The sequence below is a fragment of the Ammodytes marinus genome, assembly GCF_949987685.1.
Source record: "Ammodytes marinus genome assembly, chromosome: 20".
In the NCBI taxonomy this organism is placed as follows: domain Eukaryota; kingdom Metazoa; phylum Chordata; class Actinopteri; order Uranoscopiformes; family Ammodytidae; genus Ammodytes; species Ammodytes marinus.
The window spans coordinates 24739407-24754813 of NC_137224.1; the positions used below are offsets into that span (position 1 = coordinate 24739407).

A 15407-nucleotide genomic window follows, 5' to 3' on the forward strand; every position below is an offset into this window, starting at 1 on the left:
TTTGTCAAGAGCATTGTTTACCTCAGTTTCATCATTATTCAACATTAAAACCCTGTATTGTTTTTCTTATCACACCTGCTTGATTTAGTTTGTTTACTCTTTCTTTTTGTAAACTGGTCTAGTTTACCAACAAGCGCCTTTGCTGTAAGTTTAACCACCCCGCTTTGGTACAGTGTCTCAGCACCACCAGTAGTGCTACTTGCTTTTTTAGCAGTTGGCATTTTGCCAGTCCCGTTTACAATGTCCGATGCTGCGTTTCCGTCCATGATGACCAACAGTCACAAATCAGTTCAATAGTTCGCAACACAAAAGTCAAGTCAATGCAAAGTCTACCGTCACGTCAGTTGTCACCAATGCATTGGATTTAGAGCCCGGGCACACATTTTAAATGGCCAGTGTAGCGCTACACGTACCTGCACTTTAATGTTGCGTTGGGCGCCGTCCAGTAGCTTGTGTACGCTGAACTCGTTAGCACCGTAGCCCCTGGTTAGACCCGATGATGCAGTCGCAGCCCTGACAGCTCCCGCCGGCGATACTCCTCGAAATCCCGCAGCCTCCAGACACCCTCCACCGAAGTCCCGACAGCTTCCCGGTCCATCCGCAGCCCGAAAACGTCCTCCAAAAGGTACAATAGCCGATGCTGCGCTAAGCTACCGGTAGCTTTCCAAGTCCTTGTGCCGCCTCTGTATTAGTTCATATACTTGCCGAGGGTTTTTCTAAAGATCCAACGGCTAGTTTTGAATAAACGGCAGGTTTTTGACAAGTATAGGAGCCACATCCAATATGTGTGCTGCTCCTGGTGCGGTTTGACTCCCGGGTGACTTGTTGACGCGCTGTGTGTCTCAATGTTTGTAGTTGTGGTTGCTAAAGCAATGACTGAACCAAGCGATCATCTCCGGTGCACACCGTTTATTTTGCTTACCAAGACACCAATTACGGTACATGTGATTACGGAATACGTTTGTTAAGTTCCTCAGTGATAACAACTGTCACAATTGAGCTTCCAGCGGTCAAAAACCGTGAGCCCTTCCGGGGTCAAACAACAAACAAACAAACAATCAAGTGACACACCTTTTATACCTGTGGCACCAGGACCAAGCGGAGTGCCTTATAAAGTTTATAAAAACTGCCCAAAGCTATTACACCGGCTTTGGAGGGCGCTGAAGGTGATCTGGAGGAGAGGAAAGATCGCCCAGTCATGGAGGTATGCAGAGGGAGTGTACATACCGAAAGATGAAAAGTCTGAGAACATCGACCAGTTTCGTGTCATCTCCTTGCTCAGTGTGGAGAGCAAAATCTTTTTCAGTATCGTCGCCAAGAGACTCTCCAACTTCCTGTTGAGCAATAAGTACATCGACACGTCAGTGCAGAAGGGAGGAATACCAGGGGTTCCTGGTTGCCTAGAACACACAGGCGTGGTAACCCAACTCATCAGGGAGGCGAGAGAAGGCGGAGGGGACCTGGCTGTGCTTGCTATGGCTAGATCTTACCAACGCATATGGCTCGATACCCCACAAGCTGGTAGAGGTTGCACTAGAGAAATACCATGTACCCCAGAAGGTGAAAGACCTCATCCTGGACTACTACAGCAAGTTCAGCTTGAGAGTGTCCTCTGGCCAGATGACATCTGACTGGCACCAGCTGGAAGTGGGCATAATCACTGGCTGTACAATCTCAGTGATCCTCTTCGCACTAGCAATGAACATGCTGGTCAAGGCAGCGGAACCAGAATGCAGAGGTCCCCTCAGCAAGTCTGGAGTAAGGCAACCTCCCATCAGAGCCTTCATGGATGATCTCACAGTGACAACAACAGCTGTACCAGGAGCCAGGTGGATCCTCCAGGGGTTGGAGAGCATCATGGCGTGGGCTCGTATGAGCTTCAAACCTGCAAAGTCCAGGTCCTTGGTTCTCAAGAAGGGGAAGGTCACAGACAAATTCCACTTCAGGCTGGGAGAACACCAGATCCCGTCTGTCACTGAGAAGCCGGTGAAGAGCCTTGGAAAGGTCTTCAACTGCAGTCTGAATGACAGAGATTCCATCAAGGCAACCAGTGCTGAGTTGGAAGGCTGGTTAAGAACAGTGGACAAGTCTGGGCTCCCTGGAAAATTCAAGGCCTGGGTCTACCAGCATGGAATCCTCCCAAGAATCCTCTGGCCCCTGCTCATCTATGAGGTCCCCATGACTGTGGTGGAAGGATTTGAGCAAAGGGTTAGCAGCTATTTACGGAGATGGCTGGGATTGCCACGCAGCCTAAGCAACATTGGGCTGTACGGGAACACCAATAAGCTCAGGCTTCCCTTCAGCTCAGTCAGGGAGGAGTTCATCGTGGCACGGACACGGGAACATCTGCAGTACTCAGGATCCAGAGACGCCAAAGTGTCGGGGGCAGGGATTGTTGTGAAGACAGGGAGGAAGTGGAGGGCAGCAGATGCAGTCCAGCAGGCAGAAACTCGACTGAAGCACAAGGCCATCCTCGGAACAGTGGCGCAAGGCAGAGCCGGACTTGGGAGCCGAGCAGCGGCCCGATATGACTCTGCCAGCGGAAGGGAGAGGCAGAGGTTGGTGCAGGAGGAGGTGCGAGCTTCAATGGAGGAAGAGCGAACAAGCAGAGCAGTGGCCATGCGGCAGCAGGGAGCCTGGATGAAGTGGGAGCAGGCGATGGAGCGGCGTGTCACCTGGAAGGATATCTGGCAGTGGAACCCCCAGAGGATCAAGTTCTTGATTCAGGGGGTCTATGATGTCCTCCCGAGCCCATCCAACCTGTGCATATGGGGCAAAATAGAAACACCTGCATGCCCCCTGTGTTCAAAGATAGGGACACTGGAACACATCCTGAGCAGTTGCTCCAAGGCGCTGGGTGAGGGCCGGTATCGATGGAGGCACGACCAGGTCCTCAAGTCCATCGCTGAAGCAATCAGCAAGGGGATCAAAGGCAGTCGATACACTCAAGCCACGACTAAGACCATTCACTTTGTCAAGGAAGGACAAAGGCCGGAGAAAACTCCAAGAAACCGATCTGCTGGTTTGCTCCCCATGGCCCGAGACTGGGTGATGACAGTTGACCTGGAGAGGCAGCTGAAAATTCCACCACACATCACCCAGACGAGATTGAGACCTGACATCATCTTGGTCTCAGAGGCCACAAAACAACTAGTCTTGCTGGAGCTGACAGTTCCATGGGAGGAGAGGATGGAGGAGGCTCAAGAAAGAAAGAGGGAGAAGTACCAGGAGCTGGTGGAGGATTGTCGAAGAAACAGGTGGAAGACCAGGTGTATGCCAGTGGAAGTGGGCAGTCGGGGGTTCGCCAGTCATTCCCTGAGCAAAGCCTATGGCACACTGGGAATAACAGGTGCAAACCGAAGAAGAGCCATAGGAAACAACGTGGAGGCAGCGGAAAAAGCCTCCAGATGGCTCTGGTTGAAGAGGGGAGAGCAGTGGGGGCAGTAGAATGCCGCTTGGACACAGACCGGGGTCTGATCAGCCTCGGTCGGGTCGCCTGGAGGAGGGTGTCTGTTGTAAGACCCGAAACACCCAGTGATTCCAGGATACAACACTGATGATGTGTCCAAGCCTGTGCATCAGTAGATGTATTGTTAACTTAAGAAGTTTCTTATAAGTGCTTATAAAAGTCTTATAATCACACTGTCAACGTGTTTATTATGTTATTATTAACACTTATATATAGTCTTATTAACACAAATTAATGTTAATAAGCATCTAATAAGGTCCTTATTACCTATTAACTAAGGCTTACTACAAGAACCTTAGTATAAAGCGTTACCGCGCATATAACACAACACTCTGTGTTTGTTTACAATATTTAGCCTATTCATTTAACTATAACTGCTCCACCTTCAGTTTCACTTTTGTTTTCATCGCCGTCTCAAACAGCTGGTCCGATCAGCTGTTCGGCTCGGCTCGTGGGCCCAACGGCCCCGACAGCTGGAGTCAGTCTAAAAAATGACGATCGCTGAGCTAGTTATTGTGAGGGAATTTTGAAAAATTTTAAGACAAAAAGCAAAATTATGAAATAAAGACCTCTCTGCCTCTCTTTGTCTATCTGTCTGCCGGTCTTTCTCACTGCACACTGTCACTCCGACAGCATCGGCAAAAAAAGTATGTCGATTGTTGCTGGGCCTGGGCCCATGATAATTGCCCTTGTGAATTGAGGTTTGCTTGCAGGTCAAGCACGTACTTTACTTGGCTCTTACTTTTGCTTGGACCCACCTCCCAGTCTTGTTTAATCAGTAGCCCCTTTTACACAGCCAGTGAAAGCCTCCCGGCTTTATGCCGGAATTTTGGCCCTCCGCCCTGCTGTATAAATGCGGCCAGCTTGTTGTTGCGGAACAGGGGGGCGTTTGACGTTCCATAGCCTACGTTCTAAACATGCGACCATGTTAGCAGTTGAAGGACGTGTGTTTAACATTAACCACGGCGGCCTGATGTCCCGTAAAAATCACCAAATAAAAGGAACGGCGTATAATCTAGCTGGTCATAAGGTCCGCTGCTCAATCCAAACCCCCACGCTTAATTTTGCAGAGTTTATGAGTCTATTTCTGCCCATGGGAAAGTTGTACAATGGGAAAGCTAGGCTAGGCTAAGCTAGGCTAGGCTAAGCTAGGCTGCGACCGGATCGCCGCCGCTATTATTATCCTAAGTCTGAGCGTATATCCACACTTTATTTCTGTCTACAGTAACGTGACTTCACACACTGTGTGTATGTGTATGTCTGATTGGCAGATCGCTGCCCTCACAAAGAGACTCGCTCACAGCCAACCTGTCACACACACACACACACACACACACACACAGACACACAGGTGAAGCAGTGAGCGGAGTGATTTTGTCAGTTTGGTTAAAGTAAAATACGGCCCTCTTACTGCAAGCTCCAACACTTCTGCTCTCAATTCACCGGCCAGTGTTGTTGTAAAGCAGCTGACCGGCGCGGCGCTAAATGTTTTCATCACACCTGACGCTGTTTACAAGCACCTCTTTCATTCCGGAACGCTGTGTAAAAGGGGCTACTGATGCGCCAGCAGGCCGGCATTGCTTGGTTCTGTGTAAATAACACAGAAGCAAGCAAAGCCGGCATATTGGAGTGATGTTGTTCCGTCAATATGCCGCAATCTCTGTGTAAAAGGGGCTAGTGTCTTGTGGTCTGAACTCCAAACAGGAGTTCAAAAGGAGGAAATCCCATGAATGACTGAGGGACTTCCCTCACTGCAAACAACAGAGGGTGTAAACATTTATCCCTGTATGGCTGTTTGGCTATCCATGTGCCCAAAGTCACGTAGTATATTAAGGGCTTTGTTAAATCGCTCCACCAGCCCATCGGCCTGTGGAAGGTAAACGCTAACCCAGATAGAATAAACACCCAGCTATTAGTCCAGTTTGCGTAGTGTGTGTGAAATGAACTACAGTAAGTGCCCTGATCAGTCAGGATTTTCCCAAATCAGGAGAAATAGCCTATAGTAGCCAGCTGGGACAGAAATTATAGCGAGCGATTACATTACAAGCATCGGACTGCACTGATTACCTCAATAAAATATTCAGGCTGAGACATTGCAAACAGTGCATTTGCAAACACGTATCCTGAAACAAGCACAAAACAATCAACTTTATGATGCCCGTATTTACGAGCATAGGAATGTATTATCCCGGATTCCCTGCATTTGACTGAGTGGCCGAGTCACTCACTGTACACCAATCCTCCCTTTCAATGGCCCGTCGCAATATTTTTCTACTTCTTTTAGCAAACAGATACAAGGGGGGTACTTCTTGAATATTTTCCATCCGTATTTTTGGCGGTTGGTTCAGGTAATAGTAGCCTACAACAACTGCTCATAATTTCTGCTTTGCTACTTGGCTCCGGAGTCGGCTTTCTGCCCCTTTGTATGATGACCCCGCCCACGTTCAGGAAGTACTAGTTGCGGTGAAAAAACAACCCGTGCTGCAACCAAACCGAGTTGAGCTAAGTCGAGTTGAGTCGAGTAGAGCTACATGTGCGGTGGACAAGCGCCATAAGGTGCTTCTGGTTTGGACAAAGGGTTAATCAGCTGACAAAGGATGCACACCAACGACTCCACACCTCAGTGCCTGACCAGGAAAAGGAAGCCACAATCAAATCCTGTTGATGGTATATCAAGCTGTGCTTTACTTTATGAGACCGGGTAAAAAAAAATACCTCCATGGTATTTGCACTCAGAATGGGTTACTACATGACTAGAAAGGTGAATTTACACCACATTGGATTCCAACAACAAGTTACAGTATCTCAAAAAAGTGAGTACACCCCTCACATTTCTTCAAATATTTCATTATATCTTTTCATGGGACAACACTGAAGAAATGACACTTTGATACAAAGTAGTCAGTGTACAGCTTATATAACAATGTAACTTGACTGTCTCCTCAAAAAAAACTCAACACACAGCCATTAATGTCCAAAGTGCTTGCAACAAAAGTGAGTACACCCCTAGGTTAAAATGTCCAAATTGGGCCCAAAGTGTCAATATTTTGTGTGGCCACCATTATTTTCCAGCACTGCCTTAACCCTCTTTGGCATGGAGTTCACCAGAGCTTCACAGGTTGCCGCTGGAATCCTTTTCCACTCATTCATGACGACATCACAGAGCTTGTGGATATTAGAGACCTTACGCTACTCCACCTTCCGTTTGAGGATGCCCCAAAGATGCTCAATAGGGTTTAGGTCTGGAGACATGCTTGGCCAGTCCATCACCTTTTCCCCTTGCTTCTTTAGCAAGGCAGTGGTCGTCTTGGAGGTGTGTTTGGGGTCGTTATCATGTTGGAATACTGCCCTGCAGCCGAGTTTACGAAGGTTTAGTGCACGTGCTCATATCCAGAGGTATGCTTTGGAAAATAGATGTATGAGTGCTGCCAGCATTGCTGCAGGGCTTGAAGGGGTAGGGGGTCAGCCTGTCAGTGCTCAGACCATACGGCGCACACTGCATCATACTGGTCTGCATGGCTGTCGTCCCAGAAGGAAATCTATTCTAAAGATGATGCACAAGAAAGCCCACAAACAGTTTGCTAAAGACAAGCAGACTAAGGACATGGATCACTGGAACCATCTCTGTGGTCTGATGAGACCAAGATAAACTTATTTGGTTCAGATGGTGTCAAGCGTGTGTGGTGGCAACCAGGTGAGGAGTACAAAGACAAATGTGTCTTGTCTTACAGTCAAGCATGGTGGTGGGAGTGTCATGGTCTGGGGCTGCATGAGTGTTGCCAGCACTGGAGAGCTACAGTTCATTGAATGCCAACATGTACTGTGACATACTGAAGCAGAGCATGATCCCCTCCCTTAGGGAACTGGGTCGCATGGAAGTATTCCAACATGATAACGACCCCAATCACACCTCCAAACGACCACTGCCTTGCTAAAGAAGCTGAGGGCAAAGGTGATGGACTGGCCAAGCATGTATCCAGACCTAAACCCTATTGAGCATCTGTGGGGCATCCTCAAACGGAAGGTGGAGTAGTGTAAAGGCCAGGACACACCAGTCCGACATGTTCCGACTACGCAAAAAATGGAGTCGGCCGTTTCAGGAAGCTCCAGTCTTCCCGTTGCGGCCAAAGAACACACCGAGACGACTGTTTATTTTCCGTACGCTCGCGGGACGTAATGTCTCCACAACAGCAGGCGGCGCTAATCTGTATTGTGGCCCGAAAAAATACGAAAGCCGGAAATGATTGGACATCTCTCTAGAGCATAAACATAGATAGAAATACGTATTTATATTTATGGACCATAAGAGCACAATTTTTAGCAGAGAGTGTCGAGCATGGTGTCGAGCAGTCAACAAGGGTTGATGCATGTGAGTACTCTCAAAACGAAACGAACAAACACATTAAAACGATGGCTAGCTGTTGTTAGCTGTTTGTGCTACCCGCCTCACTTCCGGGCTTCACTGATTCGCTAGCCCTCCACCAATCAAATTGCTCCAAATGAAAGACGGTCGGCCGCCCGACAGGCTCAAAACAAGCCCGACGACCTCTACGTCGGCCGACGTCACGGCACACACCAAACAGATTCGTCTTTTTTTTTGATGACCGCGATTATCGGGCTGGTGTGTCCTGGCCTTAAGGTCTCTAATATCCACCACTCCTTGATGTCGTCATGAATAAGTGGAAAAGGATTCCAGTGGCAACCTGTGAAGCTCTGGTGAACTCCATGCCCAAGAGGGTTAAGGCAGTGCTGGAAAATAATGGTGGCCACACAAAACACTTAGGGGTGTACTCACTTTTGTTGCCAGCACTTTGGACATTAATGGCTGTGTGTTGAGTTTTTTTAAAGGGACCGTAAATTGTCACTGTTATATAAGCTGTACACTGACTACTTAACATTGTATCAAAGTGTAATTTCTTCAGTGTAGTCCCATGAAGAGATATAATGAAATATTTGAAGAAATATGAGGGGTGTACTCACTTTTGTAAGATACTGTTAGTCCACAATTCAAAGTCAGAGAGGTCTATTCTAGATCTAGATAGATCTATTCTATTTTCCTAATAATTTAATTTAGAAAAAGTATTTTTAAAAACTGTTATATTGCACAAACACATAGGCCGAATAAATAGACAGTTTAATTGATAACAGGACCTCTGCTTAACAGCAAGCTAAAATGAAATAAACAAGGTGCCAGGTAAATTAAACACACTCAAATCAAAAACACAGCAAAAACAGCACACGGTAAATAAATTAAAGCCACGTGTTGTGTAATTCTGGCTTTATCTGTTGTCACTTTGCAAGATAAGAGGTAAGTAACGCTATTATAACAACCAATATGGTTGGTGAGAACAAAAGCTTTTACCAATACTGGCCTTATGTGCATAAAATTAAATATTAAACAATAATATTTGATCAGTAGGCAAACAATATAGTAAAAATGAAAAAGGTAAAAATAAAGCAGCAGTGGCTTGCTCGGCTGCGGGGAGCAAAGACAGGGACAAAGAACGAGACAAAATCAAATAAAGACTAGAACTGAAAGCAGGTATGAACGGCCAAGCCTCCCACGCAACTCGGGAACGGGCTTCGTCGTCCGCAGTGCCGGCCCCTCGCTTCACAGAATCCGGGGATGTAAAGTTTTTGACTGTGGGATGTTCGGTGTGGAAGTTATAGCCCCAAACACGTTTTCTTTGCTGTTGTTACAAGATATACAGTTTTTGTGGTTTTGGCACCCCCTATTGATAAATTTCGCAAAACCGCCTAGGTAGAAAGCTGCAGCTCAAATTACCGAACAAGTGGATGTCAAGTTTTTGAATTTGCCACCAAAACACTTTGAAAATGGCGGAAACCGGAACAACTTTGAAAAACAATTTTTTTTTTTTATAAGTCCCGGCCACATAGGAATTTCTTGGCCATATTTTACTTTTATAGACTCGGGTATGCCCCATGACAGTGTCCCTTGAGTTTCAAGAAAATCGTTTTTTTTTTTTTTTAAAGGGATTTGCTCGAATCTTTAAAGCTCTACCGTTTGGTCTTCCGATGGTCGTGGAACAATTCTTTATACAACTTTTGCTCGTGGGAGTCGGTAGAGCATAATGCTTTTGGTTTCGTCCAAATCGGGCAAAAACTGTAGGAGGAGTATGTTTTGGTGACTGACACAGTTTTTGCGACGTAGCGAAAAATGTATCATGACGCAAATGGGCGTGGCCTATCTCAAAAGATGCAGCTGACTTGTGGGCATCTGTGGATATAAAGGTTGCCTTCCGAATCGCATACTTTCTACTATATATTATGTAGAAAAAAGATTTAGGATGTCCCGATTCTTGTGGCCAGATTTAGGATGGTTAGAAGTACCCGGATGTCCTACTTCATGCGGCCAAGATTGTTAGTGTTGAAAAGTGCATCCTATTTGGGCGATTCTGACCCACAATCCAGTGCGCACGTGAAGTGACGTCACATCGACGAAGCCTCCATATGAAAACAAACGGGGATGCAACGGATATAAAAGCAAGAGGCAAGATCAAGGCGCAATGTTATGATGAAATAAGAGAGTAAAGTATGTCCCAATAGTATACCTACTGCATCCTAACTAGATTAAAAAAGAAAGAGTATGCGATTCGGAACGCAACCAAAGTTTTTGACTGTCGGATGTTCGCTGTGGCCCCAAACGTGTTTTCCTTTGTTGTAGCGCCACCTAGTGGCCGGCATGTCTGAATTTTTTTGTCTGCGTACTAGGCACAGACCTGGATCTAGTCATGCAAGTGGCATGTCCCAACCCTTTACGGTTTGGGCTGCAGCACCAGTTTTACGCAGGGAGGGGGAGGAATAATAAAACATCCAGCAAAAACAACAGGGTTCCATGCCCTTCTCGGGCTTGGCCCCCTAAAAAAGTACCTTGGCTGTGCACAACGTTAAGCGGGCAACCTCACGCCGATAATACAGCTGGCAACTTCAGCACGGGACACACGGGCTTACCCCTGAAACACACATCCTACCTCTCCACTTCACATCAGGAGGCAGAGCCTATTCTCTTGGGTCTCGCTGATTTAACTGATAGAGAAATACTCTGTTGACAGTCATATTGACTTCATACCAGCAGCTTTGGCTGTAGTTTCACCATTTCCTGGTGTGTCCCTTTCAAAATTAAACTTGCCACAAGCGAAAATGTGGCAAAAAAAAAAAAAAGGCAATGGGAATTATCTATGAAAACTCTATGGAGCGAGAGAGGCAGCAGTAACGGACAGCGATGCGCTCCAGAGGTAGACCATCTGAAAGGTACATGGGATCAGTAATATAAACCAGGTTTAAGTTTATCGGTGGCAAATCTACATACCTTTAGGAGCAGCACGCTACGAGGCTTGGAATGGAAGCGGATGTGGTGTGACACAACTTAGGGTATTTATTTGGGAGCGAGTGTTTGGCTTTTAGGGCGTAACTTTACCAGCAGGATACAGTCAGAACAAATTCAGAACTAGAAGCCACTGCAAAGTCAATGTCTGTCCCGTTCTTGTCGGTGACCTGCTTCTTTAAACATGATGCCGATAACAGCACAAGCAGAACAGTGGCAACACAAATCTAAGCTACCAATGTGGTACACAGGCTGAGGTTGCTTTGTGAGCTATTGTGACTCTTTATTATGGTGAGCTATTGTTTCTTTTTTGTGTGTCTGTTCTTGCTGTGTGTGTTTAGGTGAGGCATGCTGGTGGACCATCCATCCAGCATCCAAACAGCGTTCAGAGGGAGAGAAGGTTAGAGTGGGAGATGATCTCATCCTGGTCAGCATCTCCTCTGAAAGATATCTGGTCAGTATCCGCTGTGTCTGGGAGCATGTTTCTGGAAAAGGGGGGATCAAATCTTAAGGCGAAGACACACCGAGCCGACTACCGACTGTCGCCAGAAAATGGATTCGGGCGATTCAGTCCGTTCAAGTCTCCCTGTCGCGGTCAAAAAAGTGCGAAGAACACACCGAGCCGACTTATCATAACATAGGCTGTCATAACGGAGAGAATGCATGCTGCAGACATACACACAGACACACACACACCTACATACCTGTGGCCGCTCCTCGCCCAAATTACCTTGACTATTTCTGAAAACGTGAAAACGTCATGCACGGACAATCTAATGTTGTGTGCTGTTGTGTTGTGATAACCCTACATGAGAATCCGAACATTCTCTGATTCTATCGATAGCTTCCTAAATCATGTTTGACAAAAGTTAAACTAATATCTGCTCCGCTGCCGTGGCAGAGCAGAGACGGGCGAGCCCTCCACCAATCAGATTGCTCCGGCTGAAAGACTGGCCGACACCAATTGAACATGTTGAATCGGCTGAAAAGAAGTCCGACGACATCTACGACGGCCGACGTCACCGAACAGACCAAACACTCATGTCCCCGCCCCCTCCAGACTCTCCGACCATGTCCGAAGCCCGATTATCGGCCCGGTGTGTCTATGCCTTTACTGTGTCTTTCTCGTGTGTTTCCCTTTCCCTTTTAATTCTTAAATGTGGAGTCAGCGATTCTGAGGCATGCTTGTTGTCAAAATCACTTTTTTGTCAGAATCAAAGGCTATCTTCTCACCGTACGCTACTTTTCCATACTGTGTGTGTGCAAAAAAAATCTGGTGTTAATACACAAGGGGTATGTAAACAAAGGGGGCCCACCATAGCTTTTGACAAACAGTGAAAGTGAACAAAAAGCTTCTATAATTTTTTTTATATACATTTTCTATTATCAATTCAAAAATGTTTATAACTTGCTTTTACTTATCTTCTTTATGTTATTTTTATGCACCATCAGAACAAAGCCAATTCCTTGTATATGTGAACTTACTAGGCAATACATCTGATTGAATGCATCAGTCAAATTGCATAGTCCGAACAAATGGGAGCACTGTGCACTCTCTGGTGTACCCATGGTCTTCTGACTAGCTAAATACGAGGCTCACAATCATTATAATCCTTAATGTTTGTGTGTATTTCGATCTGGTATGTCCGGAAATATTCAATGATAATTGATATATTATTATGGACTCTTGTGTATTCCTGCAGCATCTGTCCTATGGTAACGGCAGCCTCCATGTTGATGCAGCCTTCCAGCAGACACTATGGAGCGTGGCTCCCATCTGTTCAGGCAGTGAAGTCGAACAAGGTACACCTGTCTATGGATCTTTTTTTCTTTCTGTTTTCCACTTGTCAAAATTGCATAAGACCAGAGTGAATCCAATATAGTATACTATTTTGAAAGCACAGCCAAACGCAATTTTACCCTGCACACAAAGTTTTTTCCACTACACATCACTAATACTTAATATAGTCACTTTTCCAAAACCTGTTTTTAATTAATATATAGTGTGAATTTGGACACACTCTGGATACTGCCTCTCATAGTCTGCTAGGACACTTTGACCCAGGCGTACACACAGAAACGGGAGTAATGAGAAACTGCGACGCCGTGGGCAGAATCATGTAACGTGAGGAACTATGAGTGTGTGTAAAATGAATCCAAATATTACATGCCATGTCACTTATATAAGGAGTTCCTTCTGTAAATACGGATAAAACTCTTCTTACAATTAACGAAGACTCCCCTGATTGATCGATTTCACTCCATGGAGTGAAAAAATATATAAAACACGATTCAGGATCATATAAATGGATATATGTTATTGCAAAAAAAAATTAAAAAGTCTGTAATTAAACAATACCTGCATGAATGTAGCCTACCTATTCTCAATCAAATGAAGGTGAACAGCTGATTACAAATGACGCTTACGCGCCCCACACACATCCTGCGTCTACCTCTGGAGCGCGTCGCCTTACCTTACTGCTGCCTCTCTCTGACTTTTCTCGGACACACATGCAACGTCTCAGCAGCTGCTGCTGCTTGTTGGAAGTTTTATTTTGAAGGGGACACACCAGGAAATGGTGAAACTACAGCGAAAGCTGCCAGTATGAAGTCAATATGACTCTCAGCAGAGTATTTCAAAAATCACTTTACTGATTTATACGGGAGAGAGAGAGGGGGGTGTGGTCGGGGAAGAAGAAGGCCGTAGACACAGATAGAGCAACGGAAAACTGTTGCGCTCATCATGATCTTTTTTATTTCTTCACTATATTGGATCTCTATATGTGTCATTTATCCAAAAATGAAATGCCAGAACTAATTGAAAATTAGGTTTTGAATCCCTCGGATTTTGATTGCACAATTACATCGTGAAATAAAGGGATTATTTGCGTATACGACTGAGGGATGTTTTATTTTGAAATAAACACACCGGGTAAACGTGTAACTAGAGTGAATGCTGCTGGTATGACTGTCAGCAGAGTATTTCTCTATCAGTTAAAGCACAGAGACGCGAGAGAGACGCGCTGCTCTCAGAAAAAAATAGGCGAGCCTCCTGAGGTGAAGGGGAGCGGCGCTGCAGACGTGCCTCCGACGTGCCTCAGCAGTGCGTCTGAGGTTGGATGTGTGCTCGCTCTACGTTGATTTCACAGTCTGTGACCAAAAGTCAGACGCAGACGCGAGGTAGACGCGCAGTAGAGGTAGGATGTGTGTGGGGCGCGTTAGGCTTCACTGATGCTGTTCTCGATGCCTCAGTCAGGCAGACAGGGAGGCACAGTTTCATATTTTAATCATAGAACTACTGATCTTCACATATTTTGCACATTATTTAAGGCTTTTGTTTGTTGTATCAAGGCGTTTTCTTTTTATTCTTAAGCACGTTGTAACTGTGTTTTTAAAGGGGCTGTGAAGTTAATTGTTAACCCTCCGTCACCATCACTGCGCCAGGAGGAATTCCCACAATCCCCCATGGTGGGTCTCAGTGTCCTCGCTCGTGGCACAAACACTGCTGTGTGAGGATATGATTTTTTTCGCGTCCACTTTTATGTCGGATCGCTTCTTTTTTACGAGTCTGCAGCATTCACAGAGATCGGCACACGCTGACACTCTGACGCCTTTACGCTCAAACTTTACCACCAAACTACATGTTCCCTGGTCGCCACCTTCCCAACTGGAACTTTGACGTGACCACAGTGATCCACACCACGTGGAGTCTATTTTTCCGTTTCCCTTTCAGTCGGTGTTTGCCATGATCGCCCTTTTTCACTCAGTAAATGTTGTTCATTTAGGGTGTTTAAAAGACAATTTATTGGTAAATATGGGCGTTACGTGAAGCCCGCAAAGGCTGCGCCACATTTGGAGCTGATTGCGATTTATAAAGGGAAACAGGCGTAAGACGTGAGTGTGCACTGGATTCCCAACGGCCTGGAAAACATCACACATCATCCCCCTCCCAAAGAAATCATGCCCAAGGAGTGCAATGACTTCCGACCTGTGGCACTAACATCTGTATTAATGAAGTTATTGGAGAAAATCCTATCCCATCTGCTCTCTCAGTCTGTACAGGACAAACTTGAGCCCTTCCAGTTTGCATACAGGCAACAGCGCAGCACTGAGGATGCTGTTGCCACTCTCATGCATCTGGTCTCAAAACATCTGGATGCTCCGAAGATAAACCGGTATGCCACATCATCAAGTTTTCCGATGACACCGCACTGGTAGCTCTGATGAAGGAGGGGGAGGGGGCTGACCTTTACCTTGATATGGTGGATGACATGGTGAAGTGGTGCGACCATAATGGCCTCATTCTCAATCCACTCAAAACGGAGGAGATCATTTTCGGCACCTCAAATGAGTGCAACACCACACCCAGTGGCGGCCTTAACGATCTGGGGGCCCGTTTCAAGACCTAGTGTGGGGCCCCCCACTTTTTGTTTTTTATGCATCTTTCTTGTGCATGCTTGTGCATGCTGCCCGCAAAAACAAAACAGATTGTAGAGGTTTATGAGATGATGGGCCACTGGGTGCAGACTCTTAAAGGGCCCCCCCACTCCTACCTATCCAGTCAGGTACACTGACTTTTCCGCACATATACAA

At 46.1% G+C, this 15407-nt stretch overlaps 1 protein-coding gene across 1 annotated transcript in view; it reads left to right on the plus strand.

The window, feature by feature from the left end:
- ryr2a (ryanodine receptor 2a (cardiac)) overlaps nucleotides 1-15407 on the plus strand; it is a gene marked incomplete at both ends in the record, with an annotated part of 671945 nt that overhangs the window by 76999 nt on the left and 579539 nt on the right. Inside the window, 2 exons of the mRNA XM_080049015.1 lie at nucleotides 11156-11268; nucleotides 12518-12617. Of these exons, the coding sequence (XP_079905141.1) occupies nucleotides 11156-11268; nucleotides 12518-12617 (213 nt within the window). The remainder of the gene's footprint in view (nucleotides 1-11155; nucleotides 11269-12517; nucleotides 12618-15407) is intronic.